Source organism: Sprattus sprattus (assembly GCF_963457725.1).
Source record: "Sprattus sprattus genome assembly, chromosome: 9".
Taxonomy (NCBI): Eukaryota; Metazoa; Chordata; class Actinopteri; order Clupeiformes; family Clupeidae; genus Sprattus; species Sprattus sprattus.
Window position 1 is genome coordinate 21413495 of NC_137928.1, and position 16023 is coordinate 21429517.

General features: G+C 39.5%; 2 protein-coding genes across 2 annotated transcripts; one reads left to right on the forward strand and one right to left on the reverse strand.

Annotated features, from left to right (window-relative positions):
• Positions 1–1391: 1391 nt before the first annotated feature.
• Positions 1392–8323, reverse strand: bckdha (branched chain keto acid dehydrogenase E1 subunit alpha). Its single transcript, XM_080844449.1, has 8 exons — positions 8178–8323; positions 6398–6574; positions 6054–6140; positions 4400–4508; positions 3955–4116; positions 3323–3529; positions 3067–3208; positions 1392–2015 (listed from the first exon to the last, which is right to left on the reverse strand). The coding sequence occupies exons 1-8, from the start codon at positions 8289–8291 to the stop codon at positions 1673–1675; spliced, it is 1341 nt and encodes a 446-aa protein (XP_080700575.1). The 5' UTR covers positions 8292–8323; the 3' UTR covers positions 1392–1672.
• A 1786-nt stretch (positions 8324–10109) lies between these two features.
• Positions 10110–15032, forward strand: exosc5 (exosome component 5). Its single transcript, XM_080845261.1, has 6 exons — positions 10110–10233; positions 13217–13330; positions 14003–14124; positions 14265–14399; positions 14530–14619; positions 14918–15032. The coding sequence occupies exons 1-6, from the start codon at positions 10134–10136 to the stop codon at positions 15014–15016; spliced, it is 660 nt and encodes a 219-aa protein (XP_080701387.1). The 5' UTR covers positions 10110–10133; the 3' UTR covers positions 15017–15032.
• The last annotated feature ends 991 nt before the right edge of the window (positions 15033–16023 follow it).

The window sequence follows — 16023 nt, forward strand, 5'->3', positions numbered from 1 at the left end:
AAAAGTTTCAGAACCACTCTTGGTAAAACATTCTGCAGTTTAGAGGAGTGGAACTCTGTATTTCAAGCACTCAAAACAAAACCCAAAACTCCTTAAACTGCCGTCAAGTTTAAATGAAATATAATCACATCATATTTAAATATTTTGCCAAGTGCAGAGCTTTTTTCATCTTTTCTTTTCGGTCTTGTGAGCGTTTAATTTATCTATACTCAGTTTGTGTGGTAATCATAAAACTAGTGTTTGCTGCACTTTTTGGGATATAGTTATAGATAACATGAGGCAGTTATCTGAAGAACTTGGAAAGATTTTCAATTTTGTCCCCTTCAAATGGATCATTGACCCTCAAACAACCCTGACAAAACAGGATATTTGTGTGAATATAAGTCTCCAATAACCGATAGTAAACCGAAAGTAAACTTTTTACAAAAAACCTAAAAGTTCCTGTACAAGAGGAGGTTTGAAAAACCTTTTCGTCTAACAATGCGGATACAGTGCAGTGGAAGTGTTACATATTTTGGTCGACACAATTTCTGTGCTAGTTAATGTTAATGATTTGGTGGCAATGTTTTTGCTGTAAAAATTCAACAGGTAAATGTTCATATGTCCTTATGAAGAAAATGAATATAACAGCCTCACAAACAAAATTCACTTTGAATGTAATTTATTTGTAGAGGCATTCAGAAAATCACTGCAACTAGTAATCCCCATCCCCATGGTGTAGTGGTTTTAGCTGTTTTGACCTCAACCCAAAGGCATACTAAGATCCCAAATGTTCCTTGCCAATAGCTAGTTACTTTGTTTGAGTTAAAATGACAGATAATAGAAAAGGGAATGACTACTAGGAGGATCACATGGGAAAGGCCACACAGCAACATTACAAACACTGCTTTTAGTGCTGATTGCACTAGCACTTGACAAGGACATAGCTATAAAACTTGCATAGGAAAACTTTAATCCAACTGAATTTCTTGGGCACGAACGATTTTGTTCCAGCTCAGATAGTTGAAAGCTTAAGTAAGTGTCTGAAGAATTTAGCAGGAAATCATTCCATTCAAAAATAACCTCAGTGTATTACTTGACCAACTGGTCAGACTGGTTGAAGAATGGAGAAATCACCAGGATATTATGTGGAATTCTGTTTTAGAGAAACAAAGCTCTTACTGTCTTCAGCTGTGCAAAAAAATCTACTGAGGCTTTGGTGTTGTGTTTCCGACACACCTCACTAACACCCAAAGAAAAAACAGGATAAATAACTGCAACATAAAACGACCACAGCAGTTCTGTAACAATCACATTTTTTTTGTACAAATTCAAATTGGTTTTACTTTCCACCTGTGGCTGTTTGCTGTGTAGAATGTAAAACAAAGAGATACACAAGGACAACACAAATGGGAGGCTACAATCAAGTTTACTCAATTTGTGATGAGTCATTCCAGATTTTAAAAGCTTCAATGCATTTCAAGGCACTAAATTACAGTGTAGTTGAGGCCCCTAGTGGAAAATGTGTACACCATCCCATTCTGGACCATCTGATCCAGCATATCACATAATGCTATAACACACACACACACACACACACACACACACACACACACACACACACACACTCATACATAGTCACTACAATATTACAGCCAGCCCACCAGTCTATAACATACTATGTCCAACTATTTTATTTGTCAAAAAGATCAACTGGGTAATGCTCTTTATACTGCTGTACATGCTTCCACATGGCGTCCTTCTGCTTCTCCAAGTTGGGAGTAATTTCTTGATACACGTCTGAGAAGAGCAGATCTATCTTGGGCTTGAGCCTCTTCTCCGCCTTCTCAAAAGCCTCCATGACCATCTTGCGGGACTTTTTCCTCCAGGCTCGCTCATCTTCCTCACTCCACCAGCTGTGCGCATTCATGTAGTGACGCAGACGGGAAATGGGGTGGTCTTGCTTGTCCCAGTAGTTTACCTCATCCACGGAGCGGTATGCCGAACTGTCATCACTGGTGCTATGGTGACCAATCCTGAAAGGAGAAAAGAGGAAGGGATGCTCAAGCATAAAGATAATGATAAAAGAAAGTTACATTTTCACACAGAGGAGTGGTATTCTTATACTGTAAACCACGTAAGCCTCTCGAGTCAGACAATCCTTCACAACTACTTACTTCCTGCATCTCTTTATCAAAATCATCTACAGTGCATTCAGAAAGTATTCAGACCCCTTAACCTTTTTCACACTTTGTTATTTTGCAGTTATATGCTAAAATACTTTCAGTTTTTCCCCTCATACATCTACACTCAATCTCACCCATAATGACAAAACTAAAAATAGGATTTTCAACTAAGTACAGAGAAAAGGGTCTAAATAATTAAGTCCTTGTGATATTTCAGTTTCACCGTTTAAATACATTTGCAAGAAATCTAAAACCATGTTCTTCGCTTTGTCACTATGGGGAATTGCGTGTTGACTGAAACAATGAATTTAAAAGATTTTAGCATAAGGCTGCATTACAAAATATCCAATCCTCCGAATCCTTTCTGAATGAACTGCATGTGCTTATAAGATCCTACCTCTATAAAGGAATTAATTAAGTCTGTATTAAAAGAAACATTGCACTCAAGTGTTGCTCTTGGCCTTTCTGAAAGAATTGCATGTGCTTATCAGATCCTACCTCTATAGAGTAATGCATTCAATCTGGATTAAAAGAAACATTGAATCTGGATTAAAAGAAACATTAAATCTGGATTAAAATATATTTTTTAAACAAATGCACAGGGAATCTTCCGGTTACGTTTTTAACCATTATTTGTGTATAAAGTCTACTGAATGCCTATACAACCTTCCTGTCATAGAAACAACATGATGTTTTATGGTGTCAATAAATGGACCAGGAAATATTGTCCTATCGCCTCTGCTATTGTCACTTGTTTGTTTATGTTATACAAGTCAAAAACCGACATCCCTACTGCAGGGCACTAGTGTCCTAGTGGAAACCCTGGTGATTAAGTAATTTACAAATGTCACAGAACACCATTGTTGTGAAAACGATCCTAAAAACAAACAGTATTGCGCACCTGTAAGTCATAGCCTCTATGAGGAAGGGTTGGTTCTCAGCAACAGCCCTGCGACGAGCCTCCTTTGTGGCATTGTAAACTGCAAAGACATCATTGCCGTCTACACGGATGGACATCATCCCATAACCAGGGCCTCGTGCAGCTAGGAAGTGTAGAAGAAGAACAAAAAGATCAATCCAGTTTAACACTTCAGAACAAAGGGCCAAGTGATGGCATTACAAACTGACGGAAAAATAACAGAAGACGAGGAACTCACCGATGCCATCTCCCCTGTACTGCTCATTGGTTGGCGTAGAGATGGCATAACCGTTATTGCGACAGAAAAAGATGAGCGGGCACTCCAGGGTGGCTGAGAAATTGAATCCAGCATGAGCATCACCCTCACTTGCTGCTCCCTCTCCGAAGTAGCAAATGACTGCGCGGTTAGTGTTCTCCCTCTTATAGGCATATGCTGCCCCAGCAGCTAGGATCGAGAAGCACATCAATAAAACTACTGCTTGTCTCCTCACACACACTTTCATCCACTCTTTTTCTGTTGCAACTGTAGAATTGTATCTGTTTAACATATTTCTAGTCAAAAGTCAAAGTAGCTTTATTGTCAATTACTTCACATGTCAAGTCATACAAAGAAATCGAAAGAACATTTCCCACTCTCCTACGGTGAAACAAATAAAGTGCACAGCCACAACAGGTAAGACAGGACATTACCTTATACTTAGTAGAACATACAGACAAGACATTACATAATACAATATTTAAGCTTTATACACTTTCTATACATTCAAAATGTGTTGTTGCAGCCAACCCTTTTCTTCATGTTGACAGTGAAAGAATGTTGTTTACTGTGACAGTAGAGGTGCATAGAGTTTGACAGAGTGGGATGCCTACCTTGAGGAATCTGAGTTGCCAGTGGAGAGGAGATAGTGACAAAGTTGAGGTCTTTGCTACCATAGTGGACTGGCATCTGTCTGCCCTTCCCGAGGTCATCAGTATTGGCATAGCACTGTGCCATGAACATGTCCAGGGGGAACCCACGGTACATGAGCACACCTACAATAAAAATAGAAAGCAAAATAATGTATGTGCTTTCACTAAACATTCACTTCAGTTTAAACAGCAAGGCTGCTGTTACATTTTGTGCAGTCTAGTGTTACAAAGCCATAATTTATTGTTTTCACTTTCAAGTTTAGGGATCGGATTTGTTTTTATTATTAATGTCCACATTATTCTAAAGGTACATTTTTGAATAACTGAGGGATATTGTCTGTGGTAGAGTCATGTTAGTTTTGTTCCTCTTAAGAGTGTTATTTTTTAAAAAAATTGAACTTCTCACCAGCTTCTCGATACTGGCCAAAGACAAGATCACTGGGGTCCAATGCTGCAGCACTTCCAATATGCGTTCCCTCCTCACCATAGTTTGTCATGTAGAATGAGATACGACCCTACAAGAAAAAAATAGTTATTTACACTTACACTAAGTACGTGGATAGAACATGACCAACATCATTTGAGCATTAAAGGCACCCAGTGCAACTTTCGAGGCTTAAAAATAAACATTCAATTTCTAGTCTTTTTTACACGTAGTAAGTTTCAATAACTCCATACCATTACATACCGACATTCAAGCAGCAAAGATGAGACGTCGTTGTGTGGTGAGAACTGATAGAAAATCGATAACAACAACAATCGCCGCCATTTTCTTTATTTTTTGTAACCTACAATAAATAAAGCAGGCTTCCAGTCAATGGAAAAATGGCTTCTCCCCACCGGCGATTGTTGTTGTTTATGATTTTCTATCAGTTCTCACCACACAACGACGTCTCATCTTTGCTCCTTGAATGTCGATATGTAATGGTATGGAGTTATTGAAACTTACTACGTGTAAAAAAGACTAGAAATTGAATGTTTATTTTTCATTGCATGTTTACATAAAGTTGCACTGGGTGCCATTAAAAGTGCATGTTCCACACAGGTCACATTGCAAAAGCAGTAAACTTCAGGTAGAACAAATTGCATTAGGTCTGCCATTATGATAAAACCTTCTTGCATTATAATAAAAAACTAAACTAAACAACTTTGTGTTTTTAGGTCTAATTTAGTTTGCTGTAAGCATTTTTCAACAGAAATAGTCCCCACTGCTCTAAGCCATGCTAAATTATTATTTCACTTTTCCAGGCAAATTAAATCAGAAGGATTGCAAAATAATCACAGGCGACTTGTACGTGTATGTGTGATGTGTCACATGAGAGTGATGTCCAATACATTGGTTCTATAACAAGGCTAGAGACTATAGAGACAGCATAGTCTTTTCAATAGGCAGCGTGACATATCTGGGTGCTTTTTTGTCTTCCATTCTATATTCTGGTGAGCTAAGTGAACTGCTAATCATCAGACTGGGTTGTTGTTGTTGTTATGTTAACAGTTGTACTAAGTGGATCTAGCCTGGGTGGTTTTGCTTCGGACTTCTTCCCCTACTGCGAATTACAACGTAAAATGTAGGAGCAAATTCGATTTGATTCTTTTTGACATGCTGTCGTCATGACACTACACTGAATATGCACCATATGTGGCCAGAGTATAAGCTGGATCAGTCAAGCTGTAGGCTAATTGGTCTACCTGCCAATTTTGTCCACTATGCTGTTAGAAAAGGCTAAATAAACAAAAAGACTCTGCAAACCATCTTATATATTTGCCATATAGCCTATTTCTTTCATATATCAAGAAGATAAGTCAATATACTGTGTGTCAGACCCAAATATGGCTTTTTCCAGCACAAATGTACCCTTGGAAGTCTTGGAATTGCATTGAAATCTGAATATGAATGAGCACAATCTTAACGAGCGAGTTAAGCATGAAACCAAGGTAGTAAATGTGCTTGTTCTACTGAACATCTTCATCTGGAAAAGTAAAGTTATCTGATTGAATTATTTTTACTGTGAAAAGAATTACCATCAAGCCTTACTGGAAACCAATGCAAAAAACCTTACTTGTCTCTGAGACTCATACAGGATCCGATCCATGGTGTTCAGTAATGTCATCTTCTGATACATATTCAAGACGGCCTCTTTAGACAGCTGAAATTTGAAGTCATGAGTCAAACAGTCAAGAAAGCACCAAAAGTTCAGTAAGATGTAAGACTGTAGACTAAATTCAGGGATATGGTTCATAATGGTTGATCGTCCATTAATTTATTTCATACATTGCCCTTTCACTTAAAACAAAAAGAAAACCAATCCATTGTGCCTTATAGTGCGGCATGTTTCAATCTGAGGAATATTTCATGACGTGTAGGAAACAAGAACAAGAGTGCCAGCTCTAGATGTTGTCAAACCTGTGGGTCCTCAGAGGGGTTGATGATCTGTCCCTGTCTGTCCATCACTCTGTACACAGGGATTCCTGCGATGACATTTGGCTTGATGAATTCCAGTTGATCAATAAATTCGGCAGAGGCACCAGGAAACTGAGGTTTTTCCGCTGAGGAGTCAAATGCTTCCTGCCTGTGAACTCCCTGCAACATTAACCTTGGTTATAAAGCAGCAGGAAAGAGTTTTGGTCTAAAACTATCAAGCTAACTACATTAAAAAGCAAAAACCTTGCAAAAGCAAACAGTCTACTTATGAATTGATTCCCTGGCGACCTAGTACCATGAATAATAATGTTCTGACAGTGGGAATTGCAACCATTAAATAAACGTGTTTGAGAAGGGCAAGGATGAGGGGGGGACTTCTCCCTTATTGGCTAACATGACATTGATATCAGTGCAAGCCCTTGCTTCCATTGATGTCCCATTATTTCTCTCAAGATTGTTTAATGTCTATGTGAAGCCATTTAATAGCACCTGGGAGTGGTTGTGATCACTTTGACCAAAGACTGCCTTTTATTGGTGAGCTGATTTTGAGATATTTAACTTTGCTATACACACAGCTTATGGTGAATGCACCAACCTCGCAATCCTGTACACATGTAGCCTATTTAAAATCTGTGACTGCAATCAGTCATGACTATAAATTCAGGCTGTAGTGACTAGTACAAAATGTGGCTGTGATGAACAATAACAGGCAGTATCATGACAACATAACATGTCAGTCCTTCAAAAGTCGTTTTTGCAACATATAAATAAACTGGAGTATACATTCAACTGGTGGATGCAACAGTGACTTAGCCAAAACTACACTGTTTTGTAACTATTATTGAATTAACTTTCTGCATAGTTCATTTTGAGAGTTCTGTATTGAGCATTAGCTTTTGGGTATTTTTTAAAAACATTTCCGTAAGTACATATACAACTTGTACTTTACTTCTTTTACACTGACACTTTTCTTTTACTACAGAGGTTCTCAATCCTGGTCCCGGGTGTTCCAGTGCTCTGCATAGTTCCTATCTTTCCTTGCTCCAGGTGCACCAGATTGAAAACAGTGTCACTAAAATGTTCTTGATTAGCTACATCAGGTGTGCTCCACTAATCACGAACACCACTGACCAGCGAGTTCTATCTGTTACACAGTTTTCTTTACGCGTCCAAGAATACACACAATATAGTTACACAACTATGAAAAACTAAGGCGATTCAGTTTCCTCGGAGTATCAAGACGTGTCGTTTTGTAATGATATTTCATTGAGCATGAACAAAGTCTCTGGTACGATTCTACTCCTAATATTCCACGCCCCCTCCTTCGACCAATCATGTCACAGGGAATTGGCGACGGGATTTATGATGATCATATTTGTGTGCAAAACACTGCTATTCGATTTTAATGTGTTTTGATCAAGCTTTAACTTTAATACTACTTGTGTCCACTGCACACACAAGGATATGCGCTTCCAACTTTAACGCCTACCAAGTCAAACTGCATAAACACTATCCTAAACATATTAAGTTAAGTCACTTGAATTCACCGTTATCAGATTTATTCCTTGTTTTGTGTAATTTTTAGCACAGAGGTCAGAGTCAACCCCGACATGAGAACAGCTAGCATAGCGAACCTGCTGTGTTTCACTAGATAGCTGGCTAACGTTTACCAGCTATCCTAGCCAGCTTACAAACAAAGCATTCTGCATACCACGATAACACGTTTTCCAATATTTGTAACATTTTTAAAAATGAAACTCACATTTACGCGGAACTCTCTTTGTTGAAGGAATCTGGGTGCTGTCAACGTCGGATTCCGCCGAGTAGCATAGCATCCAATCCTAAAAAGTCTCCTCAAACCTCTGACTGTCGCCATCTTTCAGCCGCAAAGCTACCGTCCACGGGCTGCGTACTTTCAAATGATCTGACACAAGGGTAGGCTACAAGGGTATAGGTAGTTGAGTCGCCCCCTAGTGGTAGCGTTTCGCCGAGCGAAATTAATGGAAATTTGAATGGACATTTTTAGAAATAAATATCTCGGTCCACACCGAAATGTTAGTGGAATGGCTTCTATGACATACGCTTTGAAAACAACGGCATTGATTGATGATGTTCATGGTATATTTTCAGCCATAATTTGATTCCTTTTTTGTAACAACATGATAAGAAACTACAGTAAATAAAGTAGGCTATTGTTTTCGATCAAATCGGTCAAATCAATTAAGGTGTGAGCGAAACAAGGCCGAAGACAAAGACTGACTGATTAAACCAGTTGTTTATTCACATTCTGTTGCTATTTCTACTTATTTTTGTAATGTTAAACGTAAACTTCTACATACAGCACATTTAAACACAGATGGCAATTGATTTGCTGTTTCATATAGCATAACAAGTAAGGAAATGTCTGTTTGGTAGATTATTTCTTTGTTGTAACAATGCTTCTTGGCAATTAATCTTATACCGTTTGAAAGCCTAAAGTTTATTTCCCTTTTAAATGGTGCCACATTTGTAAGGAACATGAATTTGGTGGGTGAGCAGCAGAGCTGAGTATGTGGGTTGTGCCCATGGAAAAAGACTACATGAGGTCCTTCACAATGGCTTCTCTTTATCCATTTGTGTGCCATCCTTTGTATCTTGTTCTATCCAGCGTGCATTTTTCTGGTGACTATATCACTGTACCATAGACTTCATATGCATATGGTACTCCATGTTGCTGTTTGGATGGATATGTCCACACACTTCCTAGAACTCCGGATCCACATGAATGTTTGGTTTTGTTAAGAGCTCATCTCCAGGCATAAGACCATTGAATTGCATATAAATATGAAATTCAGATTTTTAATAAATCACTGGTAGTTGGTGGGCAGTTATTTAAAAAAAGTTACCATTATTTTATTTGTAAGGGTTTAAATGGCCAGTCTAGAAGGAAGTCAAGAAACATGTCTAATTGACCAGTCTAAAAGTCTAGAAGCTGGCTTTCCCACTTGTATCAGCAGTTGTTCAAACAACGTCATGTCAGATGTGCATAGTAAGAAGAAGTCAACTACTTCAATACATGTAATCAACTATAATTGTCTTGTCACATCAATTATTATAACCTTTGGGTCATTGAAAAGGTTATAACATTTGGCAGTTCTGGCTTTAACAGAGGGGGTAGAGGTCACCTTGTTCTGCAGTGGGAAACAAAACAAAAACACAAGTTAACAATGAAAAAAAAAAAGACTTAAAGGCATGATACAAAGTAAGTAAAAGATTTGATTCATCACCATGTAAAGCATTAATAGTTTATTGATAACTGAGATCAACCACCAACGAGATTACACCTGGCTCAGTCCACGCCAGTATGTTTGTTTCCCATTTAGAGAATGGCCAGTATAAACACCAGAGTTTTGATGAGCGAACATAGTGAACACATAGCCAGAGTGGCAATTTGCTGAGTTTGACAACAAGTATATTGGATTAGAATTGCAAACAGCACCGTTCCACCGCGAGTGTAACTTCAAACCAGAGCTTTGCTATAAGGGAGGATGGAGTGGTGAGAGTCCGGTTTGGTAAAGGTCCCTTATTTTGTCCCCTGGTGGACTTTTAGTCTGACAAGAGTTTTAACGGGATCCTGTGCGGCCGGAAGTCCTACTATGGCAAGCATGGTCGGTTACTTGCTAACTTCACGCTAGTTTCAGAGTAACTCAATGAGCATCGCTCGAACATTTTCTATAAGATGGATTTGAGTGTGCATGGAGTAAGTCCTGCGACGAGAGAATTTGGGTGTGAGCAGAATCTTCTTTCAAGACCTGACGGCTCAGCATCATTCATTCAAGGTAGCGGGACGTTAAACGATATCGAGAGAGATAGACTTCTTAGCCATCATCATCAGTGTGTGTGAAGTGAGCTAACATTTATGCTGGTTAGGCTAAATTATGCTCACATCGTTTTGAAAAGCTATTTAAATACGTAAACATTATCGCGTTAAAATGATCTCTAGGTTCTAACTGTATGTGATGCATGTGACTTGGAAAAATGGCATGCTGATTTAGAGTAGATGCCATCAGCTTTGCTTAAAGTGCTTGAAACAAGCTTGTGCTTCTTGTTTGCAGTGGTTGTCCTTTGCAGGAACCAACAGTAATCGTGGTTTGGGTTAAAACAACCCTGATATGCTCGTTTTCATTTCAGAAATGGTTTGAGATCTGTCCATGTTCATCACCCACGTCACCTAGAAATGGTGTAATAATTCCTCAGTTTTGTGCTCAGATTCTTGTCCTGGTCCTTAAGTGTGAAGCACAAACTTGTCAGGTTGGTTAGCATAACTGTCTGTTTATATTGACGAGAGACCTGCAGGCTTAACTGTATCTATTTGCGGGGAAACGTTTGCTGTATGATCTTTTATAGAGTTGGGTGTCCATCAACGTGTTGGCAAGTTTATTTAAGATACCACATATTGCAGTGCTGATATAGGTACTTGAAAAACTCTCTTTGGGTTGATGCAAAAAAAGTTTACTTTCTTTTATGTTCACTTAACATCCTCACATGAAAACATAAACTAAACATTTTAAAACTTTTGACAGGGAAAGTGGACTCCCACACATCTCCCACGGAGCCAGTTTCATTTGGAAAGCATGCATGCTTTTATCATACTCTGTGACTTTTTATAGTACTACTTTTTTTGCAGCCCTGCATGTTAACATTCAACTCTAGCAAGTGTTCTGTAATGCCCACTAAAAAGGCAAGATCTGTAAGCCAGTCTGACTCATCCAACTCTGTTTCTGGCTTTCCTCAATGTGGTAGGGCAGGCCACATGTAATATCGTGTTGAGAGAAAAGGGCCTCAAATTGCCAATGATTAAGTCCTTTCGCTCTGTTGAAATTCACAACTTCAAAAACAGCACGTATCAGTGTTTAATTTCAGGCTTTAGCAGCAAAACGCTTCTTGATGTAAAAAACATTGAAAGTTTCAGAACACTTGCTTTGGGTGAGCAGCCTGAACCTTCTCTCTGAGCTTTGGAACCACATCTGCCTTTCTACTGACCATTGATGGTCCATCGGTTGCCACACTGACTGCACGACTCCAGTCCACCTCCAGTCCACCTCCAGTCTGTCCAGCGACCCGACAACGCTGGCTAACACGCGGTGGTGGCCGTGTTTGTCATTGACACCAGCACTACTGACTCCTCAGTGACAGTCAAAGACGCATCTACCCTGCAAAGACATATTCCTAATTTGGCTACATCAGTCACGTCGGTGTTTTACATCAGTCATAAAAGAGAATGCCGTAAAAGGACTTACCTTTGTCTTTTAGTTGACTGTTCAAATCTCCAGCACTTCCCCCAATTCTCTCCACCCGTCTTCCTGACAAGCTAACATTAGCTAAAGCATATCACTACTCAGGGCATGCCAGCTCGGCAGCCTTTAGCATGCAGGGCTTCACTAATGGCCATCCAAGAACGGCTTGGACACTTCAGTGATTCCAATGGCAATGATCTCGCCAGCCTTAAGGCTGAATTATGCTCTGTTTTAGACGTAACGCATAAGCACGTAAGATACACAACCCCCCCTTGCGCGGTAAAATACCCCCCCTTACGTGCTTAAGTGCGTCGCCCAAAATTCCTGACTATGCGACTAAAACACTACGGCCCTACACAGCTCGCAAAGGCTGTGATTGGCCGGCTACCACAGCCTTTCACACAGTCTCACGTTTCCGGGTTAATAGCATACAGTCTTTTTTAGACCCAGACATTTTTTAAAATCATGAATACCCTGCAGACCGTCTCAAGCCTTTTCTTATGGATTAGGAACAAACATAACAGAAGAGGTCCGAAGACATGAACTCCTTTACAAATCCTCTTTAAACACTTATAAGGACGCTCAAATTACCGCGAATATCCCATTCTCACCCGCGATTGTTTGGAGGGAATGTGGTAATTCACGAACAAATAGGTTTTTTTATATTCATTTTCCACCACTTGTGAGTCATGGTGATATCTTTCATTGAGTTCATATTGACGTGAATCCATCAATTGCACCAGCGAGTTTGATAGAATGAGCCCGGTCTGCTCATACAAAAGTTAACAGTAACCTGCCGTTACCCTGTGGCCAGCACCATTGTAGTTACAAGCATTGACAACATGATGAGATTCTCTCGTCGTTTACCACCTCATCTTTGAATAATGTAACTCATAAACACATCGTTTTAAAGCCTGTCGCAGTCATTAAAAGATGTCAATAAACGAACTTTTGCGTCATGTGCTGTCATTTTCGCCACTGGTACTGAATTGCCAACATTTGTATTTTGTGTAATACATGTATTCATAACATCAAGCCTTTCGCCCACTACACTTTCATGCTCCGGTAAGTTTTTTTCCTTTGTCCTGCTGCAATAAATAGGCTTACTTAACTCAAAAAAAATCTACAGTTCTGGCGTCAATTTGCTTTGCAACACGCAACACGGCTCACAAGCCTTGCAACACGGCTCTGCGTCTAAAACAAACCTTAAATCAAAACTTGTCTAAAACAAGTTCCTTGTGTAAATTACGTGCTTACGCGTTACGTCTAAAACAGAGCATAATTCGGCCTTTAGCAGCTTCATCATGTGTCTCTCGACATTTGGAAAACCGATAGTTTTCTTTGGTTTATTTTTATCTTTCCACTTTTCTTGAAATACCCTACATTCTGTGTGAACCTTTCCAACACAAACACCAGATGAACGTAATCATGCCACATTTGGTCACACTGTGATTAATGTATTCCCTCAGTGTTCAGAAGTATTCTAGGATGCACTATTCATTTTTGTTATACTTTTTCACCACAGGGAATACCAGTGTGTTGGCTGGAGTTTACGGACCAGCAGAGGTTAAAGTTAGCAAGGAGATCTATGACCGTGCAACGCTGGAAGTCGTGATGCAGCCAAAAATAGGCTTACCTGGTAAGGAAATGATGAATTTGTTTTCATAGTATCGGTGTGTTAAATTCACTTAAGTATGAGGTGTTATCAGTTTGGTTGATTTCATTACATACAGGCCTGGAAAAGTCAGTGGAAACGGTTAAATGCAGAAAGGTCTTCCCAGAGATCGCCAAACAGAAAGTCAATGAATGCATTAGATGTAGTATATTATTATCATGGTATAACGGATGCAATATTGATGTTTTATGTTTTACATTTTTGCCACGCCTTCTCATAAGGGCTAAAAGGGTCAGAGACCACTGTTACTCAGTGACATTTTTACATTAGTGTCTTATCATTCATTGGTACTGTAGGACTGCATGGGTTGTTTGGGTGATCTTAGTAAAAAGTTACACCTTTATGTGCCTTAATGTACCAAAACAAATCATCAAAGAAAGTCAAATGTCACTTCCCTTGTTTTAAATATACACTGCCAACACAACATAGTCATGAGAATAAACAGTCTGGCTTAAGATACTTGTTGGAGATCATATACTAATAAATTGATGATGTTCTTAGAGGATGAGTGGAACCTGGGGCTCCTGCTGAAAGTAGAACACAGATAAAGACTTTATGATGCTATATTACTTGGCACCACTAGGTGGTGCACACTTAATGCAATTGAATCGCCAGATGCAACTCTCCAACTTTCAGGCGTCCGAGAACGAGCTAGAGAGCAGTGTGTGCGGGAGACGTGCGAGGCAGCTCTTCTCTCCACCCTTCACCCTCGCTCCTCCCTCACCCTCATCCTGCAGGAGGTCCACGACGACGGCTCTGTATCCTTTCCCAGACAATAATAATGCACCTGTCAAGGAAGTGTGAAGGCCTGCACTTGATTTATACCTCTATGTCGATGCTTATGTGTTCCATCACCTGTTCTACGGTTATCATTTTCTAACTCCTAGCTTAGCTTTAGGCCTGTTGCCTGAATGCAGCCTGCATGGCCCTGATGGACGCAGGTCTTCCTATGAGCTGCCTGTTTTGTGGTATAACCTGCGTCATCAACACAGATGGGCAGATTATTACTGATCCTACATTACAGCAGGAAAAGGTATGGCAGTAGTTTTGTACTTCCTGACTACATTCTGGACCAGTGTTTTTGCTTTACACCAAAGATAATTTGTCTCACAGGTTTGGTTATAGTGTCCATGGTCATTAATAGGGGCTTTTACAATTTCTAGGAGAGCCGAGCTCTGATGACATTTGCGATTGATAGCACTGAGAAGAGAGTGCTGATGTCCTCAACTAAAGGATCTATCTCAATTCAAGAGGTATGTGAACGCTACCTTCATTTGTAAAACACTGAGAGCACAAGTGTATCTAACTGAGCCAACCAAACCAATTGTATGCTTGAAAATTCTGCTCAAATTGCTTGGCATCATATAGACTGTTCAATGTTTATAGTCACTAATTTGACATCTGCCATTTGTGGCTGCTGCAAAAAAAGTATTCTAAGTTACATTGAGTACATTTCTTAAATTGTTAGTGTTTTTTTCTTCTTCTCATTGATAAAATTCCTGCATAAATTTCCCAAAATGTATCACTAACTTTGCTTGTCTTGTCTCCTAGCTTCAAGAAGCAATAGCTTTGAGTCAGAAAGCTTCACACCGAATATTTGAGTTCTACAGAGGTTCAGTGAGTCGGCGTTATTCCAAGACACTTAAATAATCACATCTGATTGAACCTCACTTCTTTGTTTTCATTTTTGTAATGTGTTTTGTACATTTGTAACTTTACTAATATGAACTTCCAAAGTGTATGTATTTGTATTTAATCACTATGGAATTATTGAGTTTTGGAATGTGACTCAATTGGGACTTCAAATAAATTGTCTATTCAAAGCAATCTCATTGCCTCTAGTATTCTACACACTGCACACCGTGGGCTATCAAGACATGCAAATCATTACTTGCAAATATTATCTTTAATGATCATCCAATCTGAACTTGGTGGTAGTTAAACATTTATATACTGTATGTGTTCATTTGAGCAATGGTGTTTTCTATTGAAATATGTTGATTTGATCTGTGGGGATGTTGATCATAACATGCACGGTGTCTATAGCCTGCTTGTGTCATGTTTTAACACGGGGCAGATTTACTTCTTGTGTTGGAAGTTGTTACAGATTTTGGCTGTGAATGTTGATGCGCACCCTGGTAATGCTTATTCCCTGAAATGCTTATTTGTTATGCAACATTTGCTTATACCTCCTAAATTTCAGAAGTCAATATAAGCGGTTTCAATGGCCAATCTTAAAGACATTTTGTAGGTTCATTCAATGGAGTATAGAAGCACAATTTCAAACAAAACCATTAGATGTCAACAGACTACAGCGCGTTTTCCTCCTCGCGCATGCTGCTTGGATGATCAATGATGGCCATATGCCATTGTAATTAGCTGTTATTAGCTAATTGTGTAGGTAATTTGAAAGTGATAAGTTGTATCTTGAAATCTTGTATTGACACTTAACCTCTTTTACCTGACTCTGCTAAACCCAGCCTTTCACCATGACACCACTTCAAGCACCAGTAAGCCCTGTTTGGCCCAAGGGTAATCAGCAGGCCAAAAGCCCCTGGCTGCTAGCCCCGAGGAGGCACGAATAGGCCCCGGAAGTGACGATGGGAACACAACTGGCCTTGGTATGCGCTAGTTCAATACTGGCCCGATAGTGGAAA

Coding starts and splice junctions, on each gene's coding strand:
- bckdha (XM_080844449.1), bottom strand. CDS start 8,291: ATGGCGACAGTCAGAGGTTTGAGGAGACTTTTTAGGATTGGATGCTAT. Junction 6,141..6,397: donor ACCCCTCTGAGGACCCACAG/GTTTGACAACAT, acceptor TTCAAATTTCAG/CTGTCTAAAGAGGCCGTCTT. Junction 3,530..3,954: donor GGCAACTCAGATTCCTCAAG/GTAGGCATCCCA, acceptor TCTCGATCCTAG/CTGCTGGGGCAGCATATGCC.
- exosc5 (XM_080845261.1), top strand. CDS start 10,134: ATGGATTTGAGTGTGCATGGAGTAAGTCCTGCGACGAGAGAATTTGGG. Junction 14,400..14,529: donor CTACATTACAGCAGGAAAAG/GTATGGCAGTAG, acceptor TACAATTTCTAG/GAGAGCCGAGCTCTGATGAC. Junction 14,620..14,917: donor GATCTATCTCAATTCAAGAG/GTATGTGAACGC, acceptor CTTGTCTCCTAG/CTTCAAGAAGCAATAGCTTT.